The 13,894-nt window shown below is 46.8% G+C and overlaps 1 protein-coding gene across 2 annotated transcripts; it reads left to right on the top strand.

Moving 5' to 3' along the window:
• Positions 1–616: 616 nt before the first annotated feature.
• Positions 617–12,596, top strand: HNRNPUL2 (heterogeneous nuclear ribonucleoprotein U like 2). Of its 2 annotated transcripts, XM_040256056.1 has the most exons (14): positions 617–1,457; positions 3,336–3,471; positions 3,770–3,846; positions 4,041–4,180; positions 4,481–4,571; positions 4,660–4,772; positions 4,982–5,245; positions 5,419–5,541; positions 5,923–6,051; positions 6,562–6,730; positions 8,085–8,285; positions 9,319–9,392; positions 9,653–9,763; positions 9,883–10,248. In XM_040256056.1, the coding sequence occupies exons 1-14, from the start codon at positions 917–919 to the stop codon at positions 9,961–9,963; spliced, it is 2,250 nt and encodes a 749-aa protein (XP_040111990.1). In that variant the 5' UTR covers positions 617–916; the 3' UTR covers positions 9,964–10,248. The 2 variants fall into 2 exon arrangements, 1 of the variants encoding a protein (XP_040111990.1); XR_005723666.1 differs by lacking the exon at positions 9,319–9,392 and having other exon boundaries at positions 9,883–12,596.
• Positions 12,597–13,894: the final 1,298 nt, after the last annotated feature.

Raw genomic sequence — 13,894 nt, 5'->3', positions numbered from 1 at the left:
GGGAGTCCCCCTGGCTGCTTCGCCAATTGAAAAAAAAAAAAAAAATCTGCAAGATCATAGAAGACCAATCCGAACTGCAGATGACGATTCAACCTGGCCAATAAGGCGAGGTCAGAGTGTGTGTTGCTGGGTAGAAGTTGAAGGCTTGAGGGAATAGGAGGGCTGGGGTTACTGTATTCCTTGGGTTTGGAAAGTCCTTTTGTTGACTAACCAGAAAGACAATTGCCAGCAGGAGTTCACGTTTCAAGAGTCTCCTTTCTTCCTTTCTGGCTTTTTTTCCCTCAAGAAGTGGCTGCATGTATAAACTAAGGGACAGAGACGAGCTAACAAGCCCTAAGACGACAGCACGATCGAATCAGACGGGACTTGGGGGGGGGGGGGGCGGGGGGGGGGGGGGGGGGGGGGAAGGGGCCCCAGGGGGCGGCCCCCCCCCGGGGGGAAGTACGGGGAGTGGGGTACGCACACGCCTCGTTGCGACGAGGCACTTGGGCCGAAGCCAGCCTTTCCCCGACTCCGGCTCCGGTGCGGCTGCGCTGTGAAGCCGCCGTCGGCGATTGGCCCAGGGGGTGAGAGGGGCGGGAGGTAAACGGAGGGAAGTCCGTCGTCCTGGGCGCGCGCCCGCCCGCGGCAGAGGAGCCGAGGGCCGGCTGGAGAGGAAGCAGCTTCCCGCTGCGTTGTTTTGTGCTCCGGGGGCCGAAAGAGGGAGGGAGGAAAGGCGAGAAATAAACACTACGTAGCGGAGGCTGCGCGCGGCCCGCCGCCTGCCAGCCAGCCTGCCTGCCTGCCTGCCTGCGTGCGTGCGCTCGCTCTCGCGGGCACCGTGCTGGCGCGTGAGGCGGAGGCGGCGCCTGCGCAGTCGGGCTCGGTCGACGGTTCGCAGGGGAGGAGGTGGCGGGAGGCGGAGGAGGCGGCGGCGATGGAGGTGAAGCGGCTGAAAGTGACCGAGCTGCGGTCGGAGCTGCAGCGGCGCGGCTTGGACTCGCGCGGTCTCAAGGTGGATCTGGCGCAGCGGCTGCAGGAGGCGCTGGACGCTGAGATGCTCGAGGACGAGGCCGGCGGTGGCGGGGCCGGGCCCGGCGGGGCCTGCAAGGCGGAGCCTCGGCCTGTGGCCGCGTCGGGCGGCGGCCCGGGCGGGGACGAGGAGGAGGACGAAGAGGAGGAGGAGGAGGACGAGGAGGCGCTGCTTGAGGACGAGGACGAAGAGCCACCCCCTAACCAGGCCTCGGGCCAGGCCGCGCAGCCGCCGCCGGAGCCCCTGGAGGCGGCAGCCGTGGAGGCCGAGGCGGAGCCCGAGGCTTCCGAGAAAGCGGCGGAGGAGGCCACAGCCGAGTCAGGTGGGGTAAACGGTGGCGAAGAGCAGGGCACCGGCAAGGGGGAGGAAGATGAACCGGAGGAGCGGAGCGGGGACGAGACGCCGGGATCCGAGGCGCCGGGTGACAAGGCCGCAGAGGAACAGGGTGAGGAGCTGGCAGCGGAGCCGGGCCTGCCGGGTGCGCCCCTGACCCAGCACCGAGCCCTGCACCGCGGGGTCCGGATTCCCATTGCCGTTTGCCGGGACTCCCCAGGGGAGGTGGTTTTCGTCCTCTCCCCTCCTTTGGAGGGTTTGTCTACCTCTGGTGGCCCCACTCTTTGCAGGAGGGAGGTTCCTTCCTAACTTGATTGCTTACTTGGTGGTAGTGAATGGAAATAAAGCGGTTTCCCATGCGAACTGCTTACGAGCTACCTGTTGGAGCAGCCTCCCGCGGTGCTGGTTATCTTTTCCTAAACCGAGAATGTGCTGAGGAATTGTTGATTACATGGACAGCTAGACCGACTGTTGGAGGCCTGGCCTTTGGGCCACCGGACTGTTTACTTTTTCGCCATAAAATTAAGCAATATGCTAAGTTCGTCAAGAGTTCGCCCCATCAAAAGCTCATTACTAGAGTTCGAGCTACGCCGAAAATCTGGAAATCTAACCTTGCTCCTGCTTTTGCAGCAGCTCCTGCTTCAGTAGCTTGCAGTGTGAGGGTGTCAAGTTTAATGGTTAACTACGAAAGAGAAAATCTTAATCTAGAACATTTAGAATAAGTTAGCTAACGTTACTTGGCTAGGGGTTTTACCTTGCCTGAATTATGATTAAATTTTAATCTTTCATTTGAGTGGATATAGAAGGGCAAATTTGTATGTTTATTGTACACTTAGCTAGCCTTTTACATTTTGGGTCCCTGACTTCCTGAATTGAAATGATTGGGGTGTTGGTGGGTCCATTGAATAACCCTGTGGAAGAGAATGTATAGAGGTGCCCCAGGGAGTTAGTGACCTTCCTCTCTTCCTTTGAAGTGATTGGATGGTTACAGCTGATCCATAACTATCTGTCAGAGTGGGAGGAAAACTAGAGCTGCTTCCCATTCTTACTATGAAGTGGCTTGCTTTTAGTTCCTTTTATAATACAGTTTTTAGGCTGCTGCTGGGTATGATGGTATAATTGGAACCCATTCTACAACAGTCACATGCAACTTGCAGCTTGTGCTATGTCCTGGAACAAAAATCCCATTACATAATCTTTGTCTTAATGTGTACCCCCAAAGAGCAGGTAAAAAAGCTTGAGAGATAAAGAACTTCTTTAGAGAGGTTATTACTAAAAACCTTTAGTGTTAGTGTTGCAAACCACAGAAGTCCAAGGAAAAATTCTGGTTTTTTTCCTCTTGTAAAGAATGTTACTAAATATATGACAACACCTTTCTGCCCCAAATTATGTGAGGTAAAGATGCAGTATTATTTATGGCTCTCTTGTGACTTAATGGTTTGTTCTTGCAAATTTCAGTAAAAATCTATGGTAAGAGCTCTGTATAAAGTGCCAGAGTTCATTTGCTATCTAAGTAAAGCTGTGGATGGCTGTGCATTTTAAAACTGGAAAGTCAAACTCTTCAAAAAAGAAAGAAAATGAGGCTTCTGTATATTGTCTCTAGCTTAAATCCAAATCTGATAGTTAAGAATCAAAGTTAAGCTATGAAGTTTTTAAAAAACTGATGGCATGTTTCTTTTATGTCGTGTAAGTGGGAAAGTCTCCAAGTTTGACCTGATTTAAGCAGATAAATTTAGAATGCAAAAATTGGCTAACTTTTAATATACTTTTTGACTGTAATTAGCCCATAATGTCCTTTAAAAAAAAATAATAATCCCATCCCATGACAGAAAGATAATCTTTGGAAATAAAACATTCTGTGGATACAGTGGGAATAACCTGGCTCTTCTGACTAGACAGATAGCAGGTCCTCCTTTAGTTTCTCTTGGTTCTGAGCTTATCCTACACACCAGTATGAAAACTGCTGATTTTCTTTCCCTCATTTTTGTAGGAGATGACCAAGATAGTGAAAAGTCAAAACCAGCAGGCTCAGATGGTGAGCGGCGGGGGGTAAAGAGACAGCGGGATGAGAAGGATGAACATGGCCGAGCTTACTATGAATTCCGAGAGGAGGCCTACCACAGCCGGTGAGGGAAACAGTCCCTTTCATTGAAGGCAGTCTCTGCTCCAATTTTGGTATGCCTGAGGTTGACTGGAGAGTCTGGAGAAAGGGGGTGGATTAAAAACGGAATAGGTTCTTATAGGCCTAAGTCGTTGATCAAATCTACCCTGAATGCTTCCGTTGCCCTTTTCTCATTTGCTAAAAGAAGCTGCCTGCTGGAATTTTATATTCACTGGTCATTTAACAGACCTAAAGTCATGCAGATAGCTCTCGAATTAAAGGATTTTGGTTACATTATATTTGCTTTTCTCTCATATGTGTAGCTCAAAGTCTCCACCACCCCCAGAAGAAGAGGTGAAAGACGAGGAAGAGGACCACACTCTTGTGAACCTGGACACGTGTATGTATAAGGCAGACAGGTTGGGGTTTTAAACCAACCAATCAAAAGAGATTTTGGGGATTAAAAACTTCTGGCCTGCAGCTTTTAAGAGATTTAGATTTTGTATCCATGCTTGAGAACTGGTTACCTTTCTGTTCTTTTGAAGGCTTAAAATGTTGCCCATTGGAGTAAAAAGATTGCTTCTTTCTTAACAGATACCTCCGATCTCCATTTTCAAGTCAGCAAAGACCGCTATGGAGGGCAGCCACTTTTCTCAGAGAAGTTCCCCACCCTTTGGTCTGGGGCCAGAAGTACTTATGGAGTGACAAAGGGGAAAGTCTGCTTTGAGGCCAAGGTAGTGTGTACAGTACCATTAGGACCATTCATTTATTAAATTAGTCATTAAACTACTCTATACTGGACTTGCACCCACCAGTATTTTACTAGAGAAAGGTACCATACTTGAAAGATGACCTTAGCTCTAGTAACCAAGGAATTAACCCTCATGACTTTGGTTTACGTTGATTGACAGTTGTTTTTCTGACACTGAGTTGTGATAGTTGTTTTTGGTTTGTATCAAAATTTTGTCTTTCTAACTCAGACTTTGCTTAAGTTGGTCAGAATATCTGAAAAGTTCCTTTTCTGACTTGGCCAGGTAACCCAGAATCTCCCAATGAAAGAAGGCTGCACAGAGGTTTCTCTCCTTCGAGTTGGATGGTCTGTTGATTTTTCCCATCCACAGCTTGGTAAAATTACCTTTAACTTAATCATGTTCGTGTTTGCTGCTCTGTGGGAAGTTTGAGTGTAGGTAAACTAATTTGCTGATTTTTCTAGGTGAGGATGAATTCTCTTATGGTTTTGATGGACGAGGACTCAAGGCAGAGAATGGGCAGTTTGAGGAATTTGGCCAGACTTTTGGGGAGAATGACGTCATTGGCTGCTTTGCTGTAAGTGCTCCTGAAAGTTGTGGATTTGTAGCAAGGAGTGGATGGGGACACTGGAGATCCCTTTGCTTCCCATCAGCTGCTTCTCTTCTGCAGTTGATGCATTGCTTGCGTAGTTGTGTAGCAGTTGAAGTAGCGGAAAAAAATTGAGTTGCGAGATCAGTCAGCTGCAAGGCCTGTGTGCTCATCAACGGTCTTGTCTTTTGTTGTAGAATTTTGAGGCCGAAGAAGTAGAACTTTCCTTTTCCAAGAATGGAGAAGACCTTGGTGTGGCATTCCGTATCAGCAAGGAATCCCTAGCAGATCGGGCCCTTCTACCCCATGTCCTCTGCAAAAATTGTGTTGTAGAATTAAATTTTGGTCAGAAGGAGGAGCCCTTCTTCCCGCCACCGGAAAAGTTTGTGTTCATCCATGCCGTGCCTGTTGAGGAGCGCGTGCGCACTGCAGTCCCTCCCAAGACCATAGAGGAGTGTGAGGTATGCCAGAGAGGGTGCAGAACCTTGGTGCTCATGCTTGGTTGGTCACTTTCTGCTCAAGCTTTGCCCAACTGGGAGCTGGGGAGGATGTTCTTAAGTTGGGCTTTGTAAACATGACCCTCAGGTGGTTTTTTTTTTTTTTTAATAGCATTCCTGGTTCTGTTTACTTGCAGGTGATTCTGATGGTGGGACTCCCTGGATCTGGAAAGACCCAGTGGGCACTGAAATATGCAAAAGAAAACCCTGAGAAAAGATACAATGTCCTGGGAGCTGAGACTGTGCTCAATCAAATGAGGGTGAGTTGGTGGGAGGGGATATATCGCTCTGGTGTTCACTTTTAAAGACCAAGAAACTTACATAATCTTTTCCCAGTGGAGTTGGGTCTTTCAGGTATCTGAGATCAGGGGTTATTTATACAAATAAATAAATGAGTTTTGGGGTTTTTGTTTTCTTTTCCTTTGCTGTGTTGTCAGATTTCTGAAGCTGGTGAAGCCTGGGGTGTTCCAGGTATATCCAGATTGAGACTGGAAATAAGTCCTGTAGGAAATGGACAGCATTCACAGCCCTCAGGAATGGCAGTGAACCGATGTGGTGGCATTGGTGGCATTTACCAGTGACTCTTGGGCTTTAACTTACTTTGTAATTTCTTGTGTTTCTCTTCCTCTTAAACTCATCAGATGAAGGGGCTCGAGGAGCCAGAGATGGATCCCAAAAGCCGAGACCTTTTAGTTCAGCAAGCATCCCAGTGCCTTAGTAAGCTGGTCCAGATTGCTTCCCGGACAAAGAGGAACTTCATTCTTGATCAGGTATTGTTCAGAAATTCAAAAGAAATCTAGTTTAACAATATTTCCAAAGATAAAAGATTTGGTATCCATTTAATCTGATAAAATTGCTCAGAGTCAAAATAAGGTACATATATAAAGACTGAATTAAGGAACAGAATCAGGTTACCCAGTTATAACCAAGAATTATGGTTGTAATGTTTTTTTGAATTGAGAGATACACTGCTCAGTGTTTTTACCAGAGAGTGTTTGGACCCAGGCTGTAAAACACACTATAGAGGTGATAGAGTGGTGTAGCTTTGGATTCATGACTCCACCACTTACTAGGTTTGTGACCTTGGACAAGTCTTGGTCTCTCTGACTCTCAAGTTTCATGTTGGGTAAAACAGGATAACATCATGTAGCTTTTGAAGAATTCAGAGACTGTATAAATAAGTCCTCTAATCTAGTGCCTCACTTGTGAAGGATTCTCAGTAAGTGTTGGTTGAATTTAACTTTTACTCCTAAAACATCTATTACTTCTCCTGTCCCTAGTGTAATGTGTACAACTCTGGCCAACGGCGGAAGCTCTTACTGTTTAAGACTTTCTCCCGGAAAGTGGTGGTGGTTGTCCCTAATGAGGAGGACTGGAAGAAGAGGCTGGAGCTGAGGAAGGAAGTGGAGGGAGATGATGTGCCTGAGTCTATAATGTTGGAGATGAAAGGTGGGCTAACCTCTACAAGTTAGAGATCCTGGCCTTGGTCCATGCATACCTCCCTAGGGCCTCTTAGCACCTGGAGGATTCTTCACATGTGTAAAGTATAAATCTGAGGAATAAATTAATGAGTGTGATCACTTGTGGATTAATGAATGAGCAGAATGAATGGTGAAGCAATAACCCCTTGATTCATTCTGATAAAATACCAAAAAAAAAAAAAGGTGATAGGCCACAGGATAATCAAAACTCAAGGCAGAGGCTTCGGTGAGTCATTCATTCAGTAAGTACTTAGGAGTGTTTGCTATTTGTCCAGTACAATTCTAGACCTAGGGAAAGAATGAATGAAATGAAGCTCTGCCTTCACTGAATTTAATTATATTCTAGAGATGGAACATTCTGATGGTTCAGATGAAAATGGTTGTGGTTGGAGTGAACGATCTCAGCAGTATGTTTTGATTTCTATATCACATTAGGCTTGATTTGTTTTTTACTTTTGTTGTTTGTTTGGTGTTGATTTTTTGATATGTGTCATATAAAGCCTTACAGCAAGGTTTCCTGGAAGGCAATATTAACCTTGATTGAGCTGGAGTTCTGTTCATCTCTGAGTTTGGTTTTTCCCCATGCCGCCTTCAGCTCCTGGCATCCCACCCAGAGCCGTCAGCTATTGGCTGTTTGAATTCTGATAATGCCTGGGCATGGGAGCTGGTTTCACACTAAAGAGCTCAAGTTTACTCAGAATGAACAAGACCAGTCCATAACTGATTTGGGGGCACTTGGAGGAGTTTAGTTCAATTTTATGAAACTAAGGGCTAATTGGGTTCACTTAACAATCAAGAGCACCTCATTGAACTGAATTCCACTGGGACTCAGCCTCTGAACTTGATGTCCAGAGACTGGCAGTCCAGAGACTGGTGCTGGCCCGTCCCACACAGGTGGTTAGTGACCCCTGTACTCTTGCTTCCTGTTCTCCTCAGATAGATGAGCAAGTGCCTTCAGGCTTGGGTCAGTTTCTTCTTGAGTCTCTTTTAAAAGTGTATTTCTTATTGAACTACACCAAAACTTTCTCAGTTACTTTTACCCTCTGGCTGCCTGCTTCTGTCCTGATAAGAAACCTTAACCCAGTTCACTCTTAATTTATTATGGATCACTTGAGAACTTGTAAATCTACAGTTTGCAGATAGCCCTTTGCCTGGGGCTGTTGCAGTTAGTGAGAAACTTGTAGAGTGAACCGAGCACATTTTTTGTGCATTTATAGATGAGGCTTAGAAAATCCTGTTCTTCCTGTAGAGGAGTTTTCATTATGAGATATTACCCGTTTTTGCACTTGGAGGTCCACAGAGCTTCTCTCTTACTCTTATAGCGAACTTCTCTCTGCCTGAAAAATGCGACTATATGGATGAGGTGACATATGGGGAGCTGGAGAAGGAGGAAGCTCAGCCCATTGTCACTAAATACAAGGAGGAGGCAAGGAAGCTGCTGCCCCCCTCTGAGAAGCGGACAAACCGCCGGAACAATCGAAACAAGCGTAACCGGCAGAACCGAAGCCGAGGCCAAGGCTACGGTAAGTCCTGGGGACCTGCCAGCCCCAGCCTCAGTCTGTTCTCTGTGCGAAGTGCAGCTGGACCCACAGGAAAGGCCAGGCAACCACATCGGGTCACCAACATTAAGGACATCCCTTTATGGAGCTTATTTCTTCCTGTGTCCTTTACGCCTAGCTTCTATGCTTTTCCCATAGTCTTGAAACAAAAAATAGTTATTTTTCATCAAAAGTATTTGTTTCTTTGAAGAGCAGTGTTTGAACCTGCACATTTATCTAGCTTTCATTTTTACATATGGATTCCCCCTTTACTATTGTAGTTTATCTGAAGGATTTGTGCAGGATTCTTTATTTCTTTGTCTACTGGGGTCAACCCAGCTATGTAGATCAGAAAGTGAATGCATTATTCAATAATTTGGGGGATTATGAAGTAAGTTATCTTATTAGTGGAATTAATTTTCTCTCTCAATTATTTAGTTTTGTCAGTTAACCCCCTTGATCCTCTTCCCACAGTGTGCATTCAAGTGTGTGTGTGTGTGTGTGTGTGTGTGTGTGTGTGTAATTTTAAGTGTAAGTCAGCAAAAATTTTTTGGAGTGCTTGCTATGTGCTAGGCCCTGGGAATACCAACGGTTCCTGCCTTGGAAGAGCTTAACATTTAGACTTTGTCCAATTGTATACAATGGGTTGGGGATGTGTGATACCCAAGATCCCTTCCAGGGCTGAAAGTCTGCAGCTCCACAAATGGCAGTTTCACTCGTGTTTCTAACTCTGCCATGTGTCCTTTTGCCATCTTAAATATTTTGCAGGAATTGGGGAGCTTCAAAAAGTGAAACCAAGGTGGCTTAGTTTTTCTTATGTCTCTATTCCTCTGCCTTCCCCCCTCAGACTTTTTAAAAGATCCTGGCTGGTGCTTTAATTAACATTGTGTGAGCCTGACAGAAGCAGGCCTCCTATTCCCCCAGAATTGCATTTGGCTCCGACTAATTGATTTCCACTCAGATGTGGAGCCAGGACCCCATGCCAGCTGTCTGAGCGCGCTCTCCATTTCTCTTCCAGTGGGCGGGCAGCGCCGAGGCTACGACAACCGGGCCTACGGGCAGCAGTGCTGGGGGCAGTCTGGAAACAGAGGGGTGAGTGCAGCTCTCCTTCTGCTCCTCCCTCTGGGCCGTGACAGCCATTCCTATTGGCTTTGGGGAGCAGAGTGGTCTGGGCTGTTTTCTCAGGGCTTAGGGTTTTGCCCGTTTAATTTGTTCATCTGGCAGAATTTATCCTGGGAAGATTAAACCTGTATATAATACCAAGCAAAGATATATCTCCTTTAAGATGGGGGATAGCAGTGGATTGTGATGCTACAGACCCATGCAGCTTCACTCCTCTCTCCTTTTCTCAGGGTTACCGTAACTTCTACGATCGATACAGGGGAGACTACGATCGATTCTACGGGCGAGATTATGAGTACAACAGATACAGAGACTATTACAGACACCAGTATACTCGGGATGTAAGTATCATCTGGGAATGGAGAGATGAAGGGGCGGGCAGGACAGAGGGAGGAGTAGCGTGCCTCTCCGTCCTCAGCCCGCTGTGGCTCCACATGACAGGGTCTCCCCTCTCTTCTAGTGGCAGAATTACTACTACCACCATCCCCAGGACAGAGACCGATACTACAGGAACTACTACGGTTACCAAGGGTATCGGTGAAGCCCCTGCCATTGTCGCCTGTCAGCCACGAAGCTGAATCTCTGGGGGTGCCAAGCACCCCCCAAAACACAACCAAGGAAAACAGGGGCAGTCGGGGTGGGGCTGAGCTGCCAGGGAGGGGCGGTGGGGGGAGGGTGCGCAAGCAGGGGTGGGGGAGGGGGGAGGTGGAAACAAACAACAAAACTGTACATTTTTTTTAAAGTTTGTTGAAAAGAATATTGTCTTATTCTATAAAACATTTCAAACCTAGTTAGGTATTTGTAATCAAAAAAAAAAATTTGCTCAGAAAGCAGCACTTAGGGCTGCCTGTCCTATATACCCTGCAGTCAGACAGGAAAAGAACTGAAAATGTCACCCTTCTGACATTCTAAGGCAGCTGGACTGGCAGCCGAGTAAGGGAGAGTGATGGTGAGGTGATGCGGAGAGGGTGGGAAGCGTTCGAGGGCACCCACTCTCCACAGCAGGCAGGAGTGGGGCAGAGGGCGAGCTTGTGACTGGGGCAGTGAAAATAAACGATTGGCTCTTATCAATCACTTGCACCAACTAACCGTTTGTATTTTCTTTACTGACCTTTCCCTCTCGGGATATCTGGTCCGGTGGGCTGGGAGGCCGTAGTGTCCCTGTCTCCACGTGCCTGTGCCTCTGCTGTTCGGCCAAGGCATGGCAGCTACCAATTGGGCGGTTCTATTATATAGGATCCCCAGGCCAAGGAGGCATGGGGACTGTTGGTGACTGGAGAGTAGAATAGTTTGTAGCCTCTCTGTACCCGTTTATGGATTTCCATAAAATCTGTGAGAAGAGTTGGGATCGCAGCCCTTAGTCTGAAGATGGTGATCTGCTGGTCTCTGCTCTCTTGTCTTCCAAGGCTGAGACAGGCGGGAAGTCTCTGAAATCATCTCTGTTAGAGAATCTGTCCTCTTCTAGTTCTAGAGAAGGAACGTTTCTCAGGGTTTCAGCTCACACAGAAACGAAGCAGGATTCTTTTCACTGCAGCAGGATATGTATATAGGTGAATCCTGTGGTGTGGGCTTCTGGGCCCAGGTGCTGAGAATAGCGACTATTTTATACAGTGTGGAGGGCCAGGGCCCTGCTGGCTTTTTTGATACACAGGTAGAGAGTGACTAGAAAAGGGGCGGGTTGGGGGGGTGGGAGGCAGCTCAGTGGGGCTGCCGGAACTTGGGAAGAGCGTGAATGTGAGCGTGTGCATGCACAGGAGCACCCCTTCCCAACTTGCAACAGGATTCCTCCTGGGGCGTCTTCCCTGCGTGACCCAGAGAGGCATCTAGCCAAGAGACTTCAGTTGGGATAGTAACTACCGACACCCTCCTAGTTCTTGACAGACAGCTTCAGGTCGCTGGTTCAAGAATATGGGTGGGCTGGGGGAATGCTCTTTGAATACTGAGCTTCAGTTTTCATTCACCTTCCTGCTCAGCACTGCATCAGCCAAGAGCTTACTCAGCGAACACCTCACATTGCTGCACTTCCTGGTGAGGGGAGTCCCAGGTTGTGCTACTAGAAAACACTTCACTTCCACTTCCTTACCTGGGCAGTCCTCTGCTGAAAATTTTGTGCTGAGATTCGATCTCCCTCTCCCTCTCCCACAGTTACTGCCGTGCCCAGGAGGGTGCACAGGCCCTGGTTCTGGCCCTCTAGTCACCTGTCTAGGACACCCATCTGCTCCACCAGGACCTCTGACCCAGAGGCTGGAAGGGGGGCTGGTAGGCAATATGTTGGTTGCTCACCGGTGACATCCTGTCTTTCTCCGGACACCTGCTGCTTCTGTGGGTTTGTGTGTGGCAGTGGGTGAAGTGATTGCCTGAAGTTTTCTGTAACCCACTTTTTATTACCATTAAGGGGAGTGTTCAAGAAAGCTTTAGTGCTTATAGTGTCAGGGCAAGGAGATAAAAACTGGAGCCCAAAGAGACTCCCCTTAGGGCAAGGTTATAACAGAAAAGTGACTCTGGCAGAAACTGCCAGCCCTATTCAAATGTTTAGTCCTGCAGCAAATAGCATCTTTTTATAATCTACAGCACGGTTTGGGGATGCTAGGCCCTCAGGGCAGGGAGGGGGAAGGACAGAATTTAAGCCACTTTGGGTTTTTTTGGGGGGGTGGGGGGTACTCGCTGTTCACTTTTGACACTGGAAAGTCATCTTTTCATAAAAAGCTCTTTCTAGGTGGGTGGAGAGTGAAACTGCCACGTCCTTGTCGGTTTAGTCAAAGAGATCACTCGCAACAACAGTAGATGTCTGGGTTTTGTTTGTGTCTGTCTTTTTATTATGAGGAAAAAAAAAATGTTAAGGGGGGAAATGTGGGTTAACGGGAGGGATCCCTAGCCTTGTTTTCCTTAGAAGACTTGTTTAGTGTTTTATCAGACGTCTGTTGTAGTTGTTGTAGGTGGAAAAGCTTGTGAGAAAAACAACCACCACATGGAGCCTGTAAATGTTTTTGCACAACCTGTAAAGCATTCTTGGAAGTGGCCAGTAAAAAAAAGGGTTTTACCGTTTTAAAAAAATGTAACTGTGTCATTGTTTACATCTGTAACTTGCTCCTCCCCTGTTCTCATTACAACATTCTGGCAAAAATGTAGGCACGGTAGCTACCAGTTTTAGAATAAATAACCATTTGGATTGAATTCACCTCTTCTGTGGCTGCACTGACTGGGTAGAGTGTGTCATTGGGGGCTTTCTTATGTCTGATGCTGCTCCTTAAGCTGTACTGGGTTCCAGCTAAGGGTGGCTGTCCTCTTTCAGAGCAATTTCTCCCTTCTCATCCTACCATGCTTTCACTGGGGAACCAGCCACACCTTCACTCAGGGTTTGTTGGCTTACTTAAGTGCTTGCTTTTACTAAGAGTTTGAACAATTGGTGTAGAAGAAAATAAGTTATAACTCATGACTTCTGTGTATTTGGCGTATACTAAAACCAGTTGAATGCGTGAGATTAAATGTAGGTTTGTCCATTTAGGGGCCACATAAGTTTATTTGTGAGTAATTACCACTTAGGGAAGCCTTGGTGGCTTAGTGGTGAAGAATCTGCCTGCCAATGCAGGAAGCTCGGGTTCAGTCCCTGGGTCCGGAAGTTCTCCTGGAGAAGGAAATGGCAACCCACTCTAGTATTCTTGCCTGGGAAATCCCATGGGCAGAGGAGCCTGGTGGGCTACAATCCATAGTCAAAAAGACACAGACATGACAGCAACTAAACAAATAACCACTTAAAAGGCAGAGCCTTATTCAGCAGGAGATGCTTGATGGAGATTCTTTCCTAATGAATTTGTAGAATGAGAGGTAACTGACTGACAAAAGCATTTGTGTCACTAGCATGGAACTGACCTTGATTGTAATTCTAATAAATGGTCAGGGACTTACTAAGGCTGGGATACCACAGGCTTATGACATGTAGGGTTTTGAAGTAGTGATGATATAAACTGCTGTAACGCCTCCCTTTGGACATGACACAGATTCTCACCCTAGAGGCTTATAGCTTCAAGCCCAAAGGCTATCCTTGATCTCAGTGTCTGCCCATTCTCTAGGATGCTTAAAGTCACTCTGTTACAGCTACTCATTTTAAGTGGTTATTTATAGCTTATGCCTTGTCTCTAGTAACCTCTAATCACCCCCACCCCGACCTTTTCCCTAACTAGGGCTGCACATTCACATCTAATCTGATGAGTATGAAAATTCAGTATGTAGAACTGAGCAGAGGCTGCTTTTTTTAAAAAAAAGATAAACATCAAGATTACATTTTTTGAGTACTCCTGACTTTTTATGAAGTCTGAACAGATGTGGAAATTTTCACTTACTCTTCTGGAATTTGCCCAACACTGTGATAACAGGAAAAGAGAAAATTTGTTTCATGCCCTGCTTGCCATTTAAGCATGTATAGTACAATCGAATTGTTAGATATTTAAATGCTTGCTATATGCCAGACACTG

Source organism: Oryx dammah, unplaced genomic scaffold (genome assembly GCF_014754425.2).
Source record: "Oryx dammah isolate SB20612 unplaced genomic scaffold, SCBI_Odam_1.1 HiC_scaffold_15, whole genome shotgun sequence".
In the NCBI taxonomy this organism is placed as follows: domain Eukaryota; kingdom Metazoa; phylum Chordata; class Mammalia; order Artiodactyla; family Bovidae; genus Oryx; species Oryx dammah.
Note: the sequence above shows the minus strand (reverse complement) of the source record. Positions and strands in the feature narration are given on the sequence as shown.

Excerpts from the sequence above, each read along its gene's own strand:
- HNRNPUL2 (XM_040256056.1), top strand. The coding sequence starts at position 917 with ATGGAGGTGAAGCGGCTGAAAGTGACCGAGCTGCGGTCGGAGCTGCAG. Across the intron at positions 4,181-4,480 it reads AAGTCTGCTTTGAGGCCAAG|GTAACCCAGAATCTCCCAAT; the intron begins GTAGTGTGTACA and ends TGACTTGGCCAG. Across the intron at positions 6,052-6,561 it reads GGAACTTCATTCTTGATCAG|TGTAATGTGTACAACTCTGG; the intron begins GTATTGTTCAGA and ends TCCTGTCCCTAG.